General features: G+C 40.2%; 1 protein-coding gene across 1 annotated transcript; it reads right to left on the bottom strand.

Moving 5' to 3' along the window:
* Positions 1–3,434: 3,434 nt before the first annotated feature.
* LOC123500374 (methyltransferase-like protein 24) lies at positions 3,435–21,174 on the bottom strand. Its single transcript, XM_045249092.1, has 6 exons — positions 21,061–21,174; positions 19,789–19,931; positions 19,028–19,116; positions 15,656–15,826; positions 10,081–10,197; positions 3,435–3,584 (listed from the first exon to the last, which is right to left on the bottom strand). Exons 1-6 carry the CDS (start codon positions 21,135–21,137, stop codon positions 3,435–3,437), a joined length of 747 nt encoding a protein of 248 aa, XP_045105027.1. The 5' UTR covers positions 21,138–21,174.
* Between the last annotated feature and the right edge of the window lie 2,159 nt (positions 21,175–23,333).

The raw sequence follows: 23,333 nt of genomic DNA, 5'->3' as shown, positions 1-23,333 counted from the left end.
ATGTCATTTTATCATCATAAGTTATGCCTAAGTGTGTGTCTGTTTGTTATTTTTATATTATCATCATGGTAATTAAGAGGTGGAAGATTATCATAGACTTTGTTAGTAAATATCATGTAGAATGTTTTATCTAAATTTATTGTTAGTCTGTTGCTGAGACACCATGAGTATAGTGTTTCTAGGTCAACGTTTGCTATGCGTATGATATTGTTAATATCATCTCCAGTAATGTATAGGGTCATATCGTCTGCAAAAAGTAAAGTTTTTAGGTTTGTAAAAATGTTAGGAAGATCATTTATGTAGATAAGGAAAAGGATAGGACCTAGTACACTGCCCTGTGGAACACCATATGAAATTATACTATGTATATATATATATATATATATATATATATATATATATATATATATATATATATATATATATATATATATATATATATATATATATACATAAATAATTTAATAGATTGAGTTCTATGTGATAGATAATCAGAAGACCAATCAAATATTATTCCACGAATACCATAGTGGTGTAGTTTCATTAGTAGAATATCATGTTTGACTGTCAGAAGCTTTGGAAAAGTCTATGTATATACTTAGTAAATTACTTTTTGAGTCTAGGGCAGAAAATATTTCTTCATTTAAAGTTTTAGTGCATCAAATGTACTTAGTCCACTTCTGACGCCGAATTGTTTAGGATTAAGAATACTTTTAGTCTCAAGGTAGTTCATTAAAAAACCCTTCATTAATTTTTCAAAAATCTTAGAGAATGTACTTAATAATGAAATAGGACGATAATTACTTGTGACTTCTTAATATCCTTTTTTATGTATTGGTATTACAATAGCATGTTTTAGTTGTTGTAGAAATTTACCCTAATTTACACTAAAAGGTGCGTGCAACATTGCAATCACAATATACATCAGTGGTTCTTAACCTTTTACTACCACGCCCTCTAGGAACTTCTCTTTCCTCCACGCCCCCTTGCATCTATAGACAAATTTCACTCCCAGATTTAAAAGAAAATTGAAAAATGGCTTTTTAGTCCATTTACTAAGCATGAATTACATTAGTGAGATATTTGACACTGCTCTAAGCTACCAGATCTTGAATACATGGTTAGTGAGATATTTGACACTGCTCTAAGCTACCAGATCTTGAATACATGGTTAGTGAGATATTTGACACTGCTCTAAGCTACCAGATCTTGAATACGTGGTCGAATGCTTGAGAGTGCACAACGTAAAATGAGCTCTTGTCATGAAAATAACCCATAAATGGAAAAACTTCTACTTTTCACCTGAGGCTCGTGCCTCCCTTGGAAATCACCCATGCCCCCTAGGGGCGTGCCCCAGGTTAAGAACCACTGATATACATCTTTCGACGTTCTTTCAGAGACGACCAACGGGAAGTCAACAGATCATGCAGGGACGCCACAGAACGCCTGAATTCTGATCTTTCTAAGGTTTCTCATTGGGGCAGAGAAAACTTAGGAATGTTCAATGCCTCAAAACTCAATTCCTTCATATATCAATTCGACACAACCTTCTCGACCCTCTTCTTCAATAACACTCAACTGTCTCCTGTTCCACACAGAATATCCTCAGTCTGTCCTTTACTCATAATCTTAACTGGAAACGTCACATCTCATCTCTTGCTAAAACAGCTTCTATGAAGTTAGGCGTTCTGAGGCGTCTCTGCCAGTTTTTCTTGCCCTCCAACTACTAATTCTATTCAAGGGCATTATCTGTCCTTGCATGGAGCACTCTTCACATGTTTTGGGAGGTTCCACTCATACAGCTTTATTAGATAGGGTGGAATCAAAAGCTTTTCGTCTCCTCTCACTGATTGTCTTCAGCCTCTTTCTCACCGTCGAAATGTTGCATCTCTTTCTATCTTTTATCGCTATTTTCATGCTAACTGCTCTACTGATCTTGCTAACTGCAAGCCTCCCCTCTTCCTGTGGCTTCGTTGCATAAGGCTTTCTTCTTCCTCGCATCCCTATTCTGTCCAACCCTCTGATACAAGAGTTAACCAGTACTCTCAATCATTCATACCTCTCACTGGTAAAGTCTGGAACTCCCTGCCTGCTTCTGTATTTCCATCTTCCTACGACTTGACTTCTTTTAAGAGGGAGGTTTCAAGACATTTGTCCCTATCTTTTGGCTAATTCCTTTCAAATCTTTTATAGAACCTGCAGTTCTGGTGGGCCTTTTTTTTTCTAATATTTTGTTGCCCTTGTTGCTTCTTGCGTTAAAAGAAAAAAAATCTATGTACGTTTTTTTTTTTTCTATGTAGGAAAAAAACAAAACACCGGCCAAGGGCAAAAAATAAGTATGAAAATAGAATAAGGCCCACTGAGGTGCAGGTCCCTAAAGAAGCTAAATAAAAATACTCTTGGAAGGGAACTCCTAGGATGGTATAGTTGTTTTTTTTTTTTTTTCAACTTTATATTTTGCATGAAGAATGCATGTGTAGATAGATACATGTAGTTTTGTGTGAAGGAAGAGAGATGTGTTGAGAAGACAGGCCGTGACTGCCCCCTTATGTTGTGTGACACAAAGAGAAACGTAGGTTACTCTCATGATATCAAAACCTCATTGTGGAATTATTCTTACCTCTTTTCCTACCACTTACTTGAGTCCTTTGAAGCTGTTTGGACAAGTTTAGTGTTTATATTTTCTCTGTGGTTGTGATACACGAGTAGTGACTTTGAGGTTGTAGCAATAGAAGTTTCACGAATTACTTGAATTGTTCGTTTTATCCTTCACATGGTTCAGTTTTAAGAAGTGCTGCGTTTGAAATTACTTAAGAAATTAAATATTTCTAAGGAAACCTGTACGGTCTTAAGTGTTTAATGTATAGTAACAATACTTATCTTGATTTAAATAAAAAAAACTAATAAAATGCAGAACGTTTCTTGTAACTCATTGAAGATTGGAGCATCTGACTGAATTTTACAAACTCTATTCTTGTAATTTGATTATCTCCAGCAATGAGAGTGAATGAAAGCAAGGAATTGTGGACATTACCAGCTACGGTCTTGAACCCACACTATTTCATAACAGCAGGAGCGGTGTCTCCATTCACCACTCTTCCACCAGAGAAAGGATTGATAGCACTGTACATTACCTTGAAGCCAAAACAGTCCAATAGTTGAAAGTATTTCCAGAATAACCTGTGGCTTCTCCCAATTTCTGAAAGAAGGTTTTGTGTTATACTTGTGCAATGAACTATGGAAAGTGGAAAAGCAAATTGATATGAAAAGTTGGCGAAGCATCAAAACGTTTTAATCTGGTCACTTAAATAGTTTCCTAAATAAAGTGAACGGCTTTTTGACTAATTCCGTGAAAAGAATTTAACTTGCTATATATAATGTAGCATTTACGAAAACATTACCTGTGATTTTTCCCCCAATGTGCACCTCCATTGCTATGAATTTAACATTTTAAGGAGATTAGGTGTTTCCTCAAGAACATCTCGAAAGAAGCGAAGTTCACTTCCCTCTACGTCAATCTTGAGGATATCAATGATGCTGTTGAGATGACCAAGCCCATTGAGAATGTTGCAGTAACGGTTCGTCTGCAGATAATACAGTGTTTCATCAATATCTTAAAGTATTCCAATACTGAGTGTTGGCTGTCAAACACATATATTTCACATTTATCCACAAAAGTTTCTTGATAATGCTACTGAACTGCAAGATGTTACAATCGAGAGGTCACTCCTGTTGAGTAGAGGAAGCAGACAACTAGAGGAAGCACACAATGGGGAGTAGTCACTTGCAAACTTTCAATGATTCGAGTACAGCCATACATCCTATACATGTGTGGTCATACTTCGTAGTCACCTGCCGCCCGGTGGAATACTCCAGGAGAGGTACTTACGGGGATGTAGGCAGTGCTGCAGACTGAGTGATTCCCCGTGTCCTCTCTTCCCGGTTCCCTTTGTGGTCTCATTTATACAATTGAGCAGCTGCAGCCTGCCCTCTAAAGACAACTTCTACTACTTCCTACACTACACTACAACACCTTACACTTTTACACTCTCTTCAAATCAAAATTTAATAATGGCTTCACCACGCCCTGCCTCGGAGTCCCCCTCTGGGGAGGGGACCATAAATGTCCCCAGGTCGGACTGCCCTCTGCTGTCGACCTTGGGTGTCTTGACACTTCATCTAATACTTTCACTATCAATTTCTGCAACATTCGTGGCCTTCGTTCTAATTTTCAATCTGTGGAACACCACCTCTCCTCTACTAAACCTCATCTTCTCTTCCTAACTGAAACACAGTTGTCTGTGACTACTGACAGCAGCCCTTTTCTGTTCCCTCCTACTTGCTCTATCCTCATTTTCAATCCAAAGCTGGATGTTGCGCATACGTGCGTAACGACACCACTTGCTCTCGTGCCCACAATCTTGAATCTTCAGAATTTTCTACCATCTGGCTAAGACTTCAATGTCACTCTCTAACTAAATTCATCTGTGCTGTATACCTCTCACCTAATTCCTCTGACTATGTAAAATTCTTTGACTATTTGACTTCCAAGGTGGAGCACATCTTATCTCACTTTCCTTTTGCTGAGATCTCCATTTTAGGGATTTCAATGTTCACCACCAGCTTTGGCTTTCATCTTCTTTCACTGACCAACCTGGTGAACAAACCTTCAACTTTGCTATCCTTCATGACCTAGAGCAGCTAGTGAAGTTCCCTACCCGTATTCCTGACCGCCTTGGAGACACGCCCAACATTCTTGATCTTTTCCTAACCTCCAACCCTTCTGCTTACTCTGTTAAACTTTCCTCTCCGTTGGGCTCCTCCGACCACAATCTAATTTCCGTTACCAGTTCTATCACTCCAGTGCAGCCTCAGGACCCGCCTAAGCGGAGGTGCTTCTGGCATTTTAACTCTGCTAAGTGGGAGGAACTAAGGCAGTACTATTCTGATTTCCTTGGGATGATTATTGTTTTCATGTCAGAGATCCTTCTCTTTGTGCCGAGCGCATAACAGAGGTGATTATCTCTGGCATGGAGCTATACATTCCTCATACTTTCTCTAACCCTAAAGCTAAAAAGCCTTGGTTTAACTCTGCTTGTTCTCGTGCTGTCAATGATAGAGAGGCGGCTCACAAACGGTTCCGTAGCCATCCAACTGCTGAAACTCATGCCCTATATATTTCTGCCCGTAATCATGCCAAATCTATTCTCCAACTTACTAAAAACTCTTTCATCAATAGAAAATGTCAAAGTCTTTCCAATTCTAACTCCTCTCGAGATTTCTGGCATCTAGCCAATAATATCTCTAACAACTTTACTTCTTCGTCTTTCCCTCCTTTACTTCATCCAGATGGCTCTACAGCTGTCTCTTCTTTTCTAAAGCTGAACTCTTCGCTCAAACCTTTGCTACCAACTCAACTTTGGATGATTCTGGGCATATTCCTCCTACTCCTCCACCCTCTGACTACTTCATCCCTAAAATTAAAATTCTTTATAAAGACGTTTTCCTGGCCCTCTCTGGCCTTGATTCTCGGAAGGCTTACGGTCCGGATGGAGTCCCTCCTGTTGTTCTCAAAACTGTGCTTCCGAACTCGCTCACTGCCTGGTCAAACTCTTTCATCTGTGTCTCTACTTCTATTTATCCTTCTTGCTGGAAGTTTGCTCACATTCAACCTGTCCCTAAAAAGGTGACCACTCCAATCCTTCTAACTACCGCCCTATAGCTTTGATTTCCTGCCTTTCTAAAGCCTTTGAGTCTATCCTTAATAGGAAGATAATGAGGCATCTATCAGCTCACAACCTTCTCTCTGATTGCCAGTATGGTTTCCGTAAAGGCAGATCTACTGGTGATCTTCTTACTTTCCTAACTGAATCTTGGTCATCCTCTTTAGGGACTTCGGTGAAACCTTTGCTGTCGGCCTTGACATATCGAAAGCCTTCGATAGAGTCTGGCACAAATCTTTAATTTCTAAACTACCCTCCTACGGATTCTATCCTTCTCTCTGTACCTTCATCTCCAGTTTCCTTTCCGATCGTTCTATTGCTGCTGTAGTAGACGGTCACTGTTCTTCCCTAAAACTATCAACAGTGGTGTTCCACAGGGTTCTGTCCTATCACCCACTCTCTTTCTATTATTCATCAATGATCTCCTAAATCTGACTCAATGCCCTATCCACTCCTATGCTGATGATACCACCTGCATTATTCAACAGCGTTCAACAGACGCCCAACCCAACAACAATTAAATGACTCAAGGCGAGATGCTATAGGACGCCTAACTTCTGATCTTTCACTTGTTTCTGATTGGGGCAGAGAAAACCTGGTTTTGTTCAATGCCTCAAAACTCAATTTCTACAACTATCTACTCGACATAACCTTCCAGACAACTATCCTCTCTTCTTCAATAACACTCAACTTCCCCTCTCCTCTACATTAAACACACTCGGTCTATCCTTCACTAAAAATCTAAACTGGAAATTTCACATCTCTACTCTTGCTAAATCAGCTTCCAAGAAGTTAGGTGTCCTATGGCGTCTTCGTCCATTTTTCTCTCCCTCCCAGCTGCTTGCTCTGTACAAGGGCCTTATCCGCCCGTGTATGGAGTATGGCTCTCATGTCTGGGGGGGATCCACACACAGCTTTACTAAACAAGGTGGAATCTAAAGCTTTTCGTCTTATCAACTCTTCTCCTCTAACTGACTGTCTTGATTCTTTAAGTCACCGCCGCAATGTTGCATCTTTATCTGTCTTCTACCGCTGTTTTCATGCTGTCTGCTCTTCTGAACTTGCTAACTGCATGCCTTCCCCCCTCCTGCGGCCTCGCTGCACAAGACTCTCTACTTCTTCTCATCCCTATTCTGTCCATCTTCCTAATGCAAGAGTTAACCAGTATCTTCACTCCTTCATTCCCTACACTGGTAAACTCTGGAACTCTCTACCTGTGTCTGTATTTCCACCTGCCTATGACTTAAACTCTTTCAAAAGAGGAGTGTCAAGACACCTCTTACGTTAACTGGACCCTCCTTTTAGATTTTTTTTGTTTTTTCTCTTTCTCCTTTCTTCTTAACAGGGCCTGGCAACCAGCGGGATTTTTTTTTTTCCAACACTTTGTTTGCCCTTGGCCAGTGCCCTTGTAATGTAAAAAAAAAAAAAAAAAAAAAAAACATAAAAATAAGTATGCAGCACATTTGCCTCACCAAAACTGAGCACCCTTCTGGACATGTGCATTAGGGTGTTTCATGACAGAGGGTTGAAAAATAAAACTGTAAGGAAGTTTCATCCTCATTGCTTATCTTGTTCCACTGGCTCAGAAAACAAGTTTGAACAAGTTTCAGCCTGATTGGAAAATATTTAGGGGTCCCGAGAATTTACATTCCGTCAGCCTATCATGCGCTTACCGCTTAGTCTGGTTGTAGGCTTCACAGCGAGAGGTTAGTGTCTCTGTGTGTGTGTTTTCCATAATAATTGTTATATAAATTACACTGATGCATAAGTAATACCTATGCATCAGTGTGTATATATATATATATATATATATATATATATATATATATATATATATATATATATATATATATATATATATATATATATATATATATATATATTAATAGGCTAGATACATACCCATTGGGTATGTATATAGCCTATTAATCATATGCTCGTATATGTATCTATTTATCTATCTATCTATTCATTTATCTATTTATCTATCTATCTATCTATATGGATTTCACGATGCAGAAATTAAATGCTGGACACTCATGTATGCATTGAATGCAAAGGGAACACCACCTGTCAGATAGAATCAAGGGGTTATCATTTGACACTACATCATCGAACACTGGAATTCATGCAGGTGCCTGCACCAAGATTGAGGACGCTCTTGAGAAACAACTTCTATACCTAGCATGCAGGCATCACATTTATGAAATTGTTCTAGCCAAAGCCTTCCACCTCTCAATGGGCCCCACCACTGGGCCTAATATTGAAATCTTTAAAAGACTCAAGAATCAGTGGAATGAAATCGATAGGTCCCTGACAACTAGCTGCACTATTGCCGAACCTCTTCAGGGTCTCAGGGACAAAACTATTCTTATTGTGAGAAAATTTTTGCTATCTGTCAGCAGCGGGATGACTATAAAGAGCTTCTTCAGCTGGTCCTTCTCTTTCTTGGGAAGAGACTACTGTTAATGTGCCTCTCCGGAAGCCAGGAGCATATCACAATGCACGGTGGATGGCAAAGGCTATCTATGCATTGAAGCTATACCTTTACAAGACCAATTCAAGATGACGGAGTTGGAACTTAAAGGTGTCACAGAAATCTGCCTTTTGTTGCCCTGGCCTATGCAAAGGCTTGGTGTCGTGCACCAAGAGCAGAGCAGGCTCCAGCTGTTGATTTGGAGTTTTTGCAAGACATGGAAACATTACAAGAAGAAGGAGTGATCATCACTGTTGCCAAGGAAGCACAAGCAGCCATGAAGCGACATTTGTGGTACCTCTCAGAGGCACTGGTTGGCTTGGAATTCTTTGATAAAGAACTTAACCAAGAGGAAAAAAGAAGAATGCAAGATAACCTATTAAAGCCAGCACTGAAGAAAGTAGCAAAGCGTATTGAGGGAAAAAACATCCTTGGCTCATTTAAAGAAAAAACGTTATCTGATTTTGTAACCTCGAGGACGATGGATCTGTTTACCACACTCTCAACATTGATGATGCCTTTACTCAAAATCCTCCTGCGTCTTGGGAAAGTGACTCAAAGTACCTTGAAGGTCAAGCCAAGGTCCATGACCTGGCTGTGGTTAATGATTTGGCTGAACGGGGGATAGCTCTTATCAAAAAGTTCAATTCCACATTAACAACAAAAGAAGAAGACAAACAGTTCTTATTGAAAGCAGTCTTTAAGCACAGAAAAGAATTTCCAAAGAAGCAAAAGGCAGAAATAATGAAGTAACTATATGAGACTGCTTTCTTTATAATTTTTGTACTTTATGTGTGCTCTCTGGCCAATTATTCTTTTGTTAGGGAAAATAAAGCAGCAATTATTTATAAAAAAAAGTGTTTTTCATGAAAACCTTAATTTCTCGGGACCCTTAATTTTTATCATAGGAGGGTAGATTTAGGAGAGGGATGATATTTTGGCAAGAGGAACTCAGGCATGTATGAGGAACAAATATCTGATATTGTCTGATTTTATGAAACACCCTAATGTGCATGTGTATTTACCATACACATGCACAGATTTTGTTATTTTATGGCCGCAGCAACAGTCATATATTGTTAGGAATTAACTGTGTTCCTTCTGGGAAAGGCCGTCACACTCAAGACAAGCAAAAGGGAAAAGCACAAAAAAACAATGCCTCTCTCTCTCTCTCTCTCTCTCTCTCTCTCTCTCTCTCTCTCTCTCTCTCTCTCTCTCTCTCTCTCTCTCTCTCTCTCTCTCTCACAATGTGGGACAGGTCCACCTGCCTCATAAGGAAGGCTGGGGTGTGGGGTCCTGCTGTTTGTGTGTATGAATGAGTGTGTGAGTGCTGGGAGTGTCAGACTGCACTGCTTTAAAAAAAAATAATAAATAAATAAATAAAAAAAAGAAAGCAAAACAAAAATAGCACTGTGGTCAAGCCCATAGCCTGTCTTTTCCCCCACTTCACTTCACCACTTTTCTTCCCGACCCCTTTCTCTTGCCTACCTTTCTTTTCTTCACCCTCCTTCATTAAAAAAAATAAATAAATAAACAAAATCCCACATTCTACCTGAAGATGTTCCCTGAAGAGGAACGAAACGTCGCTATACAAACTCTACTTTTGGACAGCTCATCGGGGCTCTTACTGTTCAAGAGAAACAATTAATTACACAAATAGAAAAGACACAGCAGAAACTTAATAGTGCTGAAGTTGCTCATGCCTTTAATATTGTCTGTGAGACAGAATATATATATATATATATATATATATATATATATATATATATATATATATATATATATATATATATATATATATATATATATATATATATATATATATATATATAAAATTTAACCTAGAAGTGTATCTGCATTTTGTGGCAAATTGTATATTACCTTTACTTTGAAATTTGGTCCAGTCTTGTTGAAGTCACTGATGCCCAGGTTGAAGAAACGTATGTTTTCTGTTCGGTTGTGTGTGTCTTCTTTAATTGTCGGATCAAAAGCAAACACCTGAAGGGAAAAAAATTAATGGTTCTATAGGATTTCTTCCAAATTCGTTATTATTGTTATTATTATTACTATTATTATTATTATTATTATTATTATTATTATTATTATTATCATTATTATTATTGTTGTTGTTGTTGTTGTTGTTGTTGTCGGGAAGGGGCAGCAGGGGTCAGCCGGTCAGTGAGAGACGTAGCCTAGTGGGGCCACGGACTTATAGTGGCGCGAAACAGGGACGCGAGGTGTGTTTTTGGCGCCAATGAGGCAGACATACAAGGGAAGACAGGTTGCGATGAAGGATGCGGCTTTGGTTGCGGTGGAGAAGGCCTGCCTGAGCTCTGAGGGAGCCTGCAGTGAGCCGAGGAAGGCTTTTTTGCCGCAAGCTAGTCCTGGCTGAGCTCTGAGGGAGCCTGCAGTGAGCCGAGGAAGGCTTTTTTGCCGCAAGCTAGTCCTGCCGAGGAAGGCTGAGCTCTGAGGGAGCCTGCAGTGAGCCGAGGAAGGCTTTTTTGCCGCAAGCTAGTCCTGGCTGAGCTCTGAGGGAGCCTGCAGTGAGCCGAGGAAGGCTTTTTTGCCGCAAGCTAGTCCTGGCTGAGCTCTGAGGGAGCCTGCAGTGAGCTGCGTGAGCCTGCAGTGAGCCGAATAATGCCTCGTTGCCGCGTGGGAGGTCTGGCTGAACTGAGAAACCAGGAGGATGTCTGAGGAGGTCTGACAGCTGCCCCACCTTGTCTCGTTATTATTACTCGCCCCGCCTTATCAGTGTGGTGTATATGTGCCCAGAAAGTGCCCTTTCTTCCCAATTAGAGTCGTGTGTGGCTCTAAGTGCAGTATACAGTGTATTACCGGCCTAGTGAGCAGGTGTAGTCCGGTGCAGTTGGTACAAGTGTCTTGGGCGCCTATGTCTGCGTGCGTGAGACAGCTGCGTGTGTCTGTAGACTTTAAAAGGAGTTAAATGTATCCAAGTGCCTATCTTTTTTCCCCCCAGTGTGCCTGTGTATGTCTATACTGCTGTGTTTCACTCTGCCCAGTGAGCGCCGTGCCTCCCGCGCAGCAAGTATAGCCGGCGGACCACGCCTGGTAAGTGTGGTTACGTGCAGCCCCTTGTGTGTGGCGCCAGATGTTTGCTGTGAGGGCGTGGTATGGAGGCGCCTTGGAGCTGGGCCAATGTGAAAGAAGACGAGGTTGCGTAACTTCGTCAGGTGATTGTTCCGTCTTTATACACGGTCGCTGTTTTTGATAAGTGGCCTCCACCTGCCTCTGTCACCAACCATGTTGTTTTGCAGTCCTTTCTCTTTCATGTCGTCTTGTATACAGTCTTTCCATCTAATCTTGGGTCTTCCTCTCCTTCCTTACAGGCTCCCTCAGAGCTCAGCCAGGCCTCCCTCGCGGGGTTACGTAACATTATATATAAAGTTTTTTTTTTTTTTATACCATGTGGGCTTTTCACGGGAATTTATGGGCTAAAGGGGATACTTTTTAGGGTACCTCCTATCTTAAAGCCCACCCGCTAGGAAACCGTTGTCCCGAGTGAGGAAACCCAACCTACACTCAGACCGTGGACAGGATTCGAACCCGTGCGCTTGGAGACCTCTAGGATCCCAAAGCGCGCATGGTTCATTTGAATCTAACCTAAGAACCTGCTTGAAACGTAAATTGTCATACCCACACCGTACCTGTTTTTTTTTTTTTTTTCTTCTTTTTTGTTAACATATTATCTGCGGGCAGGGTATTTAACTCCGAGATACCTGCGTCAAGTCTCATTTCAGTGAAGCCAAGTACTGTACATCGTAAGTGATAGTGTCAGGTACCAACGTGTCCTTGAAAGACGGGAAATTGGTGGAAATAGATTGATATTCAGTGTTAGTGAATTTAAACCACAATTTTGACATAAAGAAGAAAACTCACCGAGAAAAGTATATTCAGATTAAGGAAAGGTGGTGTGTTCAGATGTTATGCAAAGTTAACATCAAGATCATTATTGTGAGTGTTATCCTGCACACTTAAAGGTCTCATTGATTTCATGACTTATTTTACCTCCAAAGCCAAAATTATTCCACAAATTTTCATCAGATACATTATAAGAAGGAAAAAGTCAATTATCTATCATTGTGAGTAAATAATAATGGTGATATCAATGACAATAAACAGTAAACAATAAGAGGAAGAACTAACACAATCAATAACATTAACAAAAATAATAATATGAAAATTATCATTACTATCATTGCCACTATCATCGTTTTTATTAGTATTAATAGTAGTAGTAGTAGTAATAGTGATAGTAGTAATAGTCGTAAATGGAAAAATATTAGTATGATAATAGTAATCATAAAAGATTGTAGTGGTAGTAGTAGTAGTAGTAGTAGTAGTAGTAGTAGTAGTAGTAGTTGTTGTTGTTGTTGTTGTTGTTGGTGTGGTAGTAGTAGTATTGATGGTAATAGTAGTAGTAGTAGTAGTAGTAGTAGTAGTAGTAGTAGTAGTAGTAGTAGTAGTAGTAGTAGTAGTAGTAGTAGCAGTAGTAGTAGTAGCAGCAGTAGTAGTAGCAGCAGTTTGACATAGTAGTAATAGTAGTACATTAAGTTTTGACATAGTAGTAATAGTAGTAATAGCAACAGTAGTAGTAGTAGTAGTAGTAGTAGTAGTAGTAGTACTAGAAGTAGCAGTAGTAGCACACCAATAGTACTTAACTAGCGTATATATGATGTAGCACATTATGGAATTAATGTAACTTGAAATTATTAGAAGCTAAAAACGATGGTTTGTTTTTCTTTGGTTTGGCTTCTTGGAATATCTCTCTTACTTTCTGACGCCGCGGCGGGCAGGCTGCAAGCGAGGCGGCACGCAGACTAGAGCTGTCAGGTAGCGGGGAAGATCGAAACGGACGCTAGTATTCTCCTTCCCAGTCTACACCCCCACCAACTCACTATCGACGACACCACCCGCGGTGCCACCAGAGAAAGTATCAGACTCCGACCATTCATAGGCATCCAGGCATGCCTCCATCCTCAGCGCCCGTTGCATCCGTCAATCGCTGCCCTCGTTAATTCTCTTCCCAATGATAAGCTTGGTGTGTCTCAAGAAAACTATCTTTCCTCGGCTCTGGCTTGCTTAAACAAGGGCATATGTGCATCCTTGTTGACGACAAGTCTTCATTAGAATATGTTGGTACTTTTGAGAGCTCCCTCGCATGATTGCAGCATGACGAGTAAATCGAGCCACAACAGTACAGAGGCTGGCGTCTCGGCGAGGTCTCTCCAGCACAACACCAGGAAGCTGAAGTTTTGACTTCAGGAAAGTTGTTACGGCCGCTGATGTCTGTTCTTGGGTTTCATTTTCCCGCTCTTCCAATCCGCTAATCCGCAGATTCTTTCGTCGGCTGTAGTCTTCTTGATAATCTATTATTTTTTCTTGCTCTTTGATCTTGAGGTTGGGTGAGTCAACTTGTAGGACCCATTCTTCAATTTTAAGTTTATCATCCCTCGTCTCCTTGTCGAAGTCCTTTGCGTTAGATTTCAGTTTAGCAACATCTCGCTGCGTGAATTCTATGCAGGTAGTGAGGTCTGATATTTTGTTTTCAAGCTTAACATATTTGGTCATGATTTTTTTCATAATTGTGCGTGCATGTGATTCACTGTTTGTTTGATCAGCTGCAGTCTCTGACGAGACATCCAGACGTTACCCTACGGAACGAGCTCAGAGCTCATTGTTTCCGATCTTCGGATAGGCCTGAGACCAGGCACACACCACACACCGGGACAACAAGGTCACAACTCGATTTACATCCCGTACCTACTCACTGCTAGGTGAACAGGGGCTACACGTGAAAGGAATCGAACCCCGGTCATCTGGCTTGTGAAGCCAGCGCTCTAACCACTGAGCTACCGGGCCGTGTATTGTGTATGTGTGAACGTGCGTGTGGGGTGTGTACGTGCGTGTGCGTGTATGGTTGTCAACCACCTTTGGCCTTTATTCTGAGCAGTTGTTTATAATGATTGATGGTTGTATTATCGGTGGTGGTTTGAATGTTAGCAGGGTGTCGTTAGCGCGGGGTGTTTGTCTAGTGCCACGTAGGCGGGTGTGACCCGAGCTTCAGAGGTGTGTGAGGATAGGCTGGTTGGCAGAGCGTCCTGACCACCGAAGACAGCCACAACCAGTCCAGCTGACCACACGTTATCCCTCCCACCACCCAAGAGCGGCGGCGGAGGATTTTGTTCCGGCCCCAAGTGTAACTGTGTGCATCTTACCTTAGTCTAAGTAAAGACAAAAAAGCAAGTTTTGTGTATACTTTCTGCCTCAATAACCGTATCCTGTGATACCTTGAATGCTCGTTCCTGCGATTTAAGCATCAACTTGAAAGCCGACCAATTCATGACAGCATCCATAAAGCAGTGAGGTCACAATATCTAGAGACAACAGGAGACGCAGTCAGCTAGCCTCAAGGTCGTTGCTATGGCAGTCAGTGGTGCTTACTACTCATGCACGAAACTGAACTTCAAGGCGGGGGGGGTCCTTGCCGGTAACGCTTATATTGTTGCAGTTAAATAGGATAAGTCCAAACAATAATTACGAGTACATACCACATGCCACACAACGTGCACAGTACCTTCACTTACTGGTATGCCTAGACTAGACGTCTGCAGCGTTTTGAAGGAAGGAAGATCTTGCTAGAAAAACACACCAATAACATGCGTGTGTTTACTCTGTGTGTTCTTTGTTTATGTAAACTTTTTGCTATGGATTTGTCAATTAATTAACTTACTAACTGTGTGAGTGTGTGTGTGTGTGTGTGTGTGTGTGTGTGTGTGTGTGTGTGTGTGTGTGTGAATAATAACTTAATTGGATTTATTGCAGATAAGTATGTAGCACAGCTCTTGCGTTGTCCACTGTAATCCATCAAACTATATATATATATATATATATATATATATATATATATATATATAGAGAGAGAGAGAGAGAGAGAGAGAGAGAGAGAGAGAGAGAGAGAGAGAGAGAGAGAGAGAGAAAGTTTAATGTCATATTTAAAAAGCATTACATTCTATCCAGAAAACTTGAAAGATTAGTTACGGTATTGATATTGTGTTTCGATGAAATGACTTAGTCTACGTGTATGTGATAGTTCTATAGTATTCTGGATTTGATTTATTGTTCGTCATTACCAACTAACAAGGCATTCCCTGGTTAGGAAAAGTCACACTCACCGCACTTTTTTCCTTGGCTACATTGCATTGCGTGCTTACTGTTGGTGAGAATGTATCTTGTTATGGTTAGTTGTGATTTAGTTTTCCCAAACACAGTGTTAGCGATTACTGAATAAGCAACAAAATTTACAAACCTCTTTTTTCTTAAGTACTGATCTAATTTCCTTTTACTATGGTGTGTGTGTGTGTGTGTGTGTGTGTGTGTGTGTGTGTGTGTGTGTGTGTGTGTGTGTGTGTGTGTAAGACGGGGGATATCAACCCACCTTGCAGCCCAATTTTCCTTCAGCCTCATCCTCAAAAGACCAATCGGCACCGATACCAAAGGAGAAAATGAGACATCTCCTTGGAGAGATGTTGAATTGCTTGTCCAAGCACACCCATTTGTCACCGTCTATTTTGGAAGTCTTATGATACAGGCGTCCTCCCAGCATCATCTGATGGAAGATTGTAACATTTGAAGTTATTAGAGTTTCCTTGGAGGTGGTGGTGGTGGTAGTAGTTGTGTTGATTATTAATGGCACTCCTAGTGTTGTTGCTGTGTTAATGATAGTCCTTTTCTGCAGTCATTTCAAGGGTGATGCACACTATGGGCACGGTCACGAGTCATGATTTACTCTCACAGTATTACATTCACATAATCAATGGGGACAGAATGCACAAATGTGAATGAGTCTTTGTGTTGTAACATGAGAACCAAGAAGAAATGAAACACGTAAGAAAGAAGACAGCAAGAATGAAGAAATGAAGAACGAAGTAAGAAGTAGAAGAATACATGAAGGAAGAAGATGAGACACACGAAAACATACAAGATTATAAGACGCTATCCCTACCTTAATAGATAAGAGAATCAGTGACCATCGAGAAGAATAACAAGAGGCGGTGAGTCATTACAAGACTAACAGACACGCAGATCAACAGCAGATTACAAGAAAAGATACCTCGGTGGCAATCACTGAAGTGGATACAAGGCAAGCAAAGATTGCTGGAGGCAAATGACGAGGCGGATAGCGGCACTCCATAGAAAACACAACCCTTGTTCCTGATTAGAAGATGCGATTACTGAAGTTGCACGAGAATGAACTTTATTGAAAGTTAAAGGAAAATTCTTCCTCTTTCCCTCCGTATTTTATCCTGATGGCACCGCTACCATCTCATTTGTCTCTAAAGCTGAACTCTTCTCTCAAACCTTTGCTAAGAACTCCACCTTGGATGATTCTAGCCTCGCCCTTCCCTCTCCTTCTCCCCTTGACTATTATTTTCATGCATTATGTTAGAATTCCTCGTAATAATGTTTCTCATGCCCTCGCTGGCCTAAACTTTCGGAAGGCTTATGGACCTGATGGGTCCATCCTATCGTTCTCAAAAATTGTATTTCTGTGCTTTCATCAATGGTGACTGTTCTAACCCTTCAAGCTTCCGTCCTATAGCTATAATCTCTTGCTTGCCTAAATTTTTTTTTTAATCTATCCTCAATAAGAAGATTCTCAAACATCTGTCACTTTACAATTTCCGGTATGGCTTTCGTCAAAGCCACTCTACTGGTGATCTGGCTTTCCTTCCTAAGTCTTGGTCATTCTCTTTTAGAGATTTCGATAAAACTTTTGCTGTTGAGTTAGACATATCGAAAACGTTAGACATATCAAAAAAAGATAGAGTCTGCCACAAAGCTTTGATTTCAAAGCTGCCCTCCTATGGTTTTTATTTTTCTCTGTAACGTTATCTCAAACTTCCACTCTACTCGTATTGCAGCCGTGGTAAAGGGCCACTTTTCTCCTAAATCTATTACCAGTGGTGTTCCTCAGGATTCTCTTTTGTCACCCACTCTCTATTGTTTATTAATAATCTTAAGCAAACTTCTTGCCCTATCCACTCTTACGCTGATGATACCACCCTACATCTTTTCACGTCTTTTCAGAGACGACCAACCCGGAAGCACGGAAGCACAGTTTTTTGAGGACAATAAGATGAGTCCCAACAATTCCATAAGCCTCCCGACGGTTTAAGCCAGCAAGGGCATGAAAAAATATTAGGAATGACTTTGATTGAAGGCACAAGATAGTCAGAGGGAGGAGGAGAGGGATCGGCAAGCCCTAGTCAGCAAGAATGGAGTTGTTAGCAAAGGTTTGATAAAAGAGTTTAGCTTTAGAGACAGATGATATGGCAGTGGTGCCATCAGGATGTAATAAAGGGGGGACAGATGAGGAAGTCAAGTTATTGAATATGTTTTTGTCAAGATGCCAGAAGCCACGAGGGGAGTTGGAGTTTGAAATATTTTAACATTTTCTATTTTTAAAGGAATGTTTGGCAAGTTGAAGAACAGGGTCGGTATGATTCCAGGCAAAACTATAAAAAATAAAATGAGTTTCAGGTGATGCAAGTACTATTAAGCCAAGGTTTAGAAGGTTTGAGAAAAAATGCGAGCAATGTACGCCTCCATACCAGACACAATCACTCCTGTTACGCGTTCAACGCACAGAGATGAATCATTCCAGGGAAAATCAGCATAATATCTCCTCAGGTATACCCAACTGGCAGAGGCTAAATTCCAGATGCACCTCCGCTTTTGGGGATCCTGAGGAGGAAGTGGAGAAGTAGAACAAGATACAGAAATGAGAAAATGAGATTGTGATCATGGGAGCCCAACGGACAAGATAGGGTAACATCATAAGTAGAAGGATTAGAGGTAAGGAAGAAATCAAGAAAGGTTTGTTTGTTTCCAAGTCGGTTAGGAATGCGAGTAGGATGTTGTACCAGTTGCTTTAGGTCATGGAGGATAGCAAAGTTGAAGGCTAGTTCATCAGTGTTGTCAGTAAAAGGAGAGAAAAGCCAAAGCTGGTGAACATTAAAATCTCCAAGGATGGAGATCTCCGCGAAAGGATAGAGGGACAGAATGTGCTCCACTTTAAAAGTTAAATAGTCAAAGAATTTACTATATTCAGAGGAGTTAGGGGAGAGATAGACAACACAGATGAATTTAGTTAGAAAGTGACTATTGAGTCTAAGCCAGATGGTGGAAAACTCGGAAGATTCAAAAGCGTGGGCACGAGAGCAAGTTAAGTCGTTGTGCACATAGACGCAACATCCAGCTTTGGAACGAAAATGAGGATAGAGAAAGTAGGAGGGAACAGAGAAGGGGCTACTGTCAATTACGGTGAGGAAAAGATGACGTTTAGTGGAGAAGAGGTGGTGTTCTACAGATTGAAAATTAGATATGAGACCGCGAATGTTGCAGAAGTACGTGAAAAAAAATTGAGGAAGGTGTCTAGACATTTAGGATTTTAACCGAAAGGCTGGATTTGGAGTCGCTATTTTTAAATTTCATGTGAATGATGTGCGTGTAGTAAGTGCACGTACTTTTGTGTGATGGAGAATAGTTTTTAAAGGGCAAGCTGTGAATACCGCCTTGTGTTATGAGACACAGGGAAACGTTCAACGAGATCACAACCAGCTTTGATAGTAAGTAGTAAGTTTGCGACATCCCTTCAACTGATCCAGATTTCAAATGGTCCGAAATAGAACTAGTGCTATCAGACCTCGCTGGGAGAAAATTATAGTTTCGGTAGGTGTCTATTAATTCTTCCATGAAAAAGAGACAATGTACATTTTTACGCCACAGCGATTCTAAACAAACATACCTTCCAATCACAAGGAACTCTAGACGTGTAGATATATTCATAGAAGTCATCCAGGTCATCTAGTTGCTGTAAAGAGCATACCTTTTTCCCTGAAATGGAAAACCCAACCAATTTCTTGTGTGTGTATATATATATATATATATATATATATATATATATATATATATATATATATATATATATATATATATATATATATATATATATATATATATATATATATATAATTGTTAATGAAATAATGGACTTATTGTACACAGCAATTATCTTACTAAGATAATTCGAAATTGTTTGAAATTAGAAATAGAGAATTGTTCATGTTTAGTTGATATACGTCACATGTGGCTTCCCTGTGGAATGTGTTAACTTCCTGAAGGGTTGGTCGTCGCTGTTAAAAAACGTGTTAAAGAGTATGGTGGCAACATCAGCATAAGAGTGGATAAAACAAGACGTTTGATTTAGAAGATATTGATGAATGAAGAGAGAGAGAGAGAGAGAGAGAGAGAGAGAGAGAGAGAGTTGGAAGCAAAACAGAAGTGTGTAGCTTCGGAAGAGCTGGAGAGATGAAGGGGGAGGAACTGTTGGAGAAACGTGGCATGGATAACATCGAAGCATTGAGAGATGAGAGATTAAGAGGCCTTCTAGAGAACCAACTGGCGACTGTTGATCCACCTGGCAGACCATCTTAGAGCAAGTGTGAAGTGAAGTGAGAAGTGCGACTTACGAATCGAATGTGTTACAGGAAAATGCAGTGACTTTACCCCAATCCTCGTTCCGCTCAGCGATGTCCGCGGCACGGTAGAAAACTCCATCCCTGGAAGCGCTGCTTATTACCGGTGAACCTCTTGTGAAGTAGCAGTTCCTCGTCAGTAGCGAGTGAAACTGTTCCTCCTCATAGTATCTACTGGATTAAACAAATAAGTAATAGAAAAGAATTACTAAAATATTATATTCATGCATATATATATATATATATATATATATATATATATATATATATATATATATATATATATATATATATATATATATATATATATATATATATATATATATATATATATATATATATATATATATATATATATATATATATATATATATATATATATATATATATAATGGAAAAAAGGGCCAGTTGATTGCCAGTTCCTTAAATGTCGTGACTTAACCAAAATTCAGGGACAAATGGCTTGACACCTCCCTTTAAAAGAAGTCAAGTCGTAGGAAGATGAAAATACAGAAGCAAGCAGAGAGTTCCAGAGTTTACCAGAGAAAGGTATGAATGATTGAGAGTACTGGTTAACTCATGTATTAGCGAGTTGGACAGAATAGGGATGAGGAGATGAAGAAAGCCTTGTGCAGCAAGGCCGCAGTAGGAGGGGAGGCATGCAGTTAACAAGATCAGTAGAGCAGTTAGCATGAAACACACACACACACACACACACACACACACACACACACACACACACTCTCTCTCTCTCTCTCTCTCTCTCTCTCTCTCTCTCTCTCTCTCTCTCTCTCTCTCTCTCTCTCTCTCTCTCTCTCTCTCTCTCTCTCTCTCTCTCTCTCTCTCTCTCTCTCTCTCTCTCTCTCTCTCTCTCTCTCTCTCTCTCTCTCTCTCTCTCTCTCTCTCTCTCTCTCTCTCTCTCTCTCTCTCTCTCTCTCTCTCTCTCTCTCTCTCTCTCTCTCTCTCTCTCTCTCTCTCTCTCTCTCTCTCTCTCTCTCTCTCTCTCTCTCTCTCTCTCTCTCTCTCTCTCTCTCTCTCTCTCTCTCTCTCTCTCTCTCTCTCTCTCTCTCTCTCTCTCTCTCTCTCTCTCTCTCTCTCTCTCTCTCTCTCTCTCTCTCTCTCTCTCTCTCTCTGGCTCTCTCTCTCTCTCTCTCTCTCTCTCTCTCTCTCTCTCTCTCTCTCTCTCTCTCTCTCTCTCTCTCTCTCTCTCTCTGTGTGTGTGTGTGTGTGTGTAGGTAAGTGTAATGCAGGAGTTAACTTGCAAGAATATTGCACAAGGTGATTTACAAACACGTTCACCTACCTGAACATGGTAAATAAGATAACGACGATCAAAGTCGTTAGGATAGCTATTTGGAGTATAGGATATCGCATAGCCATGACTCAGATGCTGGTTGACAAAAGGTAGGCGTTACCTGTAAGATCATTCAAGATTTCGTGATAATGTTAGAGTATGAATTGTACATAATCAAGTTCTTCTTTCTTCACATACAGCCGTGACAACTGGCCAGATGTCAGCCGGACGTCTCTTTAACCCCTGCAGTACTGGGACACATTTTTATCTTGAGATTTGTGTACGATTAGACCATTTTATTGACATTAGGAAGGATCTGTGAAGGTCAGAAGATTAATGGCCACAGTCTTCATTATTTTAATCCCCCACATAAGTTCTGAAGGAGCATAAAAATCATCAAATAGTAACCAGAATGAATATGGATATTCATGTTTCTTAGGACATTTTAAGACAGTTTGGCATGTTTTTTTAGGTCAGAAAATTAATGGCCACAGTCTTCACTATTTTAATCCCCCACATAAGTTCTGAAGGCGCATAAAAATCATCAAATAGTAACTAGAATGAATATGGAATCGCGTCGTGGTACTGAAGGGGTTTAAGTTCATATTACTTATCCTTCTCGTGCACCTGCATCAGGGGACCATGTTGAGCTCAGCTTCCGTTCTCACAGGCTGGTGCTGGAATCTCTAATTGCTTAAACTACATTTTTTTTACACCATGTGGGCTTTTCACGGGAATTTCTGGGCTAAAAGGAGTACTTTTTTTTGTGGTGCCTCCTATCTCAAAGCCCACCCGCTTGGAAACCGAGTGAGGAAGCCCAACCTACACTCGGACCGTGGACAGGATTCGAACCCGTGCGCTTGGAGACCCCTCGGACCCCAAAGCACGCATGGTTCCACTGCACCATTTGTTTTTAGTTATAACTAAACACACTTGTATTTTGTGCCATAATATGTTTAATTTTTCATTCTTAATTAAATGATACTTTAGAAGTTTAGCTGATAAAACTAATGTGTAGGAAGAGTTCTTATATAGGTAAACTGTTCCGTAGTAGTAGTTCACTTTCCTATTGTATACTGTAATAAACTGAAATACGACACAGAGAGAGAGAGAGAGAGAGAGAGAGAGAGAGAGAGAGAGGTAGCCAGGATCTGCACACAATCCTTAGTAGTAGTAGTAGTAGTAGTAGTAGTAGTAGTAGTAGTAGTAGTAGTAGTAGTAGTAGTAGTAGCAGTAGCAGTAGTAGTAATAGTAGTAGTAGTAGTAGTAGTAGTAGCAGTAGTAGTAGTAGTAGTAGTAGCAGTAGTAGTAGCAGCAGCAGCAGCAGCAGCAGCAGCAGCAGTAGTAGCAGTTGTTGTTGTTGTTTGCAATAGTACCAATTGTAGTAGTAGTACTACTACTACTACTACCAGCAGCAGTAGCAGTAGCAGTAGCAGCAGCAGTAGTAGTAGTAGTTGTTGTTGTTGTTGTTGTTCTTGTTGTTGTTCTTGTTCTTGTAATAGTACTAGTTGTAGTAATATTAGTGATAGTAATAGTAGTAGTAGTAGTAGTAGTAGTAGTAGTAGTAGTAGTAGTAGTAGTAGTAGTAGTAGTGTTAATAACAGTAGTAGTAGCAGTAGTAGGTTATTTCACAAATTGTGGTTATCGTTTTGAGAGTACAGTAACTTACATTGAATAACATGTGATGATGCATACATACATTATCTCGCTATATCCACGTGGAAACTCTAATAAACATACCGTGATTAATTCCATGTGTTGTATTATATAGTTCAGAGTAGGAGATATTTATGAGCGTATAAACTGGAGGAAAAACATGGAAAAATAATTCTACGGGTGCTATAAAGCTGGGGAGAGGAAAGGGAGGCTTGGATGAGAAGGGAATTCAAGTAATGGTAAGTCGTGAAGACAGATGTTGTGTTGTTAGTGTGTTGAGTGACGTGTGACGTGTGACGTGACGGGAGGTTTGCTTTTGTGAGTCTGGTAATGATGATGAATGGATTGGTTAATAACTGTAAAATTTCTTTGTTGATTACAGGATTTTATTGAACTAGAATCAGTTAAAGTTGTCTAGATCGTCTCAATTAGGAAGATCAAGCGTCTATTTCAGTGTTTGTCTTGTTAAGGAACAGTTTATTCTGTAGCCGTTTACTGCTCGGGTGACCAAGCAGTCAGCGGTGGGAAAATCCAGTAAATATCCCGAAGTAAAATTGTTTTTTAAACATAATTGTATCAAATTCATTAAAGTAGTGGAGAGTATCTTATTTTTCAATTATTTTCTA

The sequence above is a fragment of the Portunus trituberculatus genome, unplaced genomic scaffold, assembly GCF_017591435.1.
Source record: "Portunus trituberculatus isolate SZX2019 unplaced genomic scaffold, ASM1759143v1 PGA_scaffold_205__4_contigs__length_1045770, whole genome shotgun sequence".
Lineage (NCBI taxonomy): Eukaryota > Metazoa > Arthropoda > Malacostraca > Decapoda > Portunidae > Portunus > Portunus trituberculatus.
This window is presented reverse-complemented; position numbering and strand designations above follow the sequence as displayed.

Excerpts from the sequence above, each read along its gene's own strand:
- LOC123500374 (XM_045249092.1), bottom strand. The coding sequence starts at position 21,137 with ATGGCTATGCGATATCCTATACTCCAAATAGCTATCCTAACGACTTTG. Across the intron at positions 15,827-19,027 it reads GAGTTCCTTGTGATTGGAAG|ATGATGCTGGGAGGACGCCT; the intron begins GTATGTTTGTTT and ends ATCTTCCATCAG. Across the intron at positions 10,198-15,655 it reads AAGGAAAATTGGGCTGCAAG|GTGTTTGCTTTTGATCCGAC; the intron begins GTGGGTTGATAT and ends TTTTCCCTTCAG.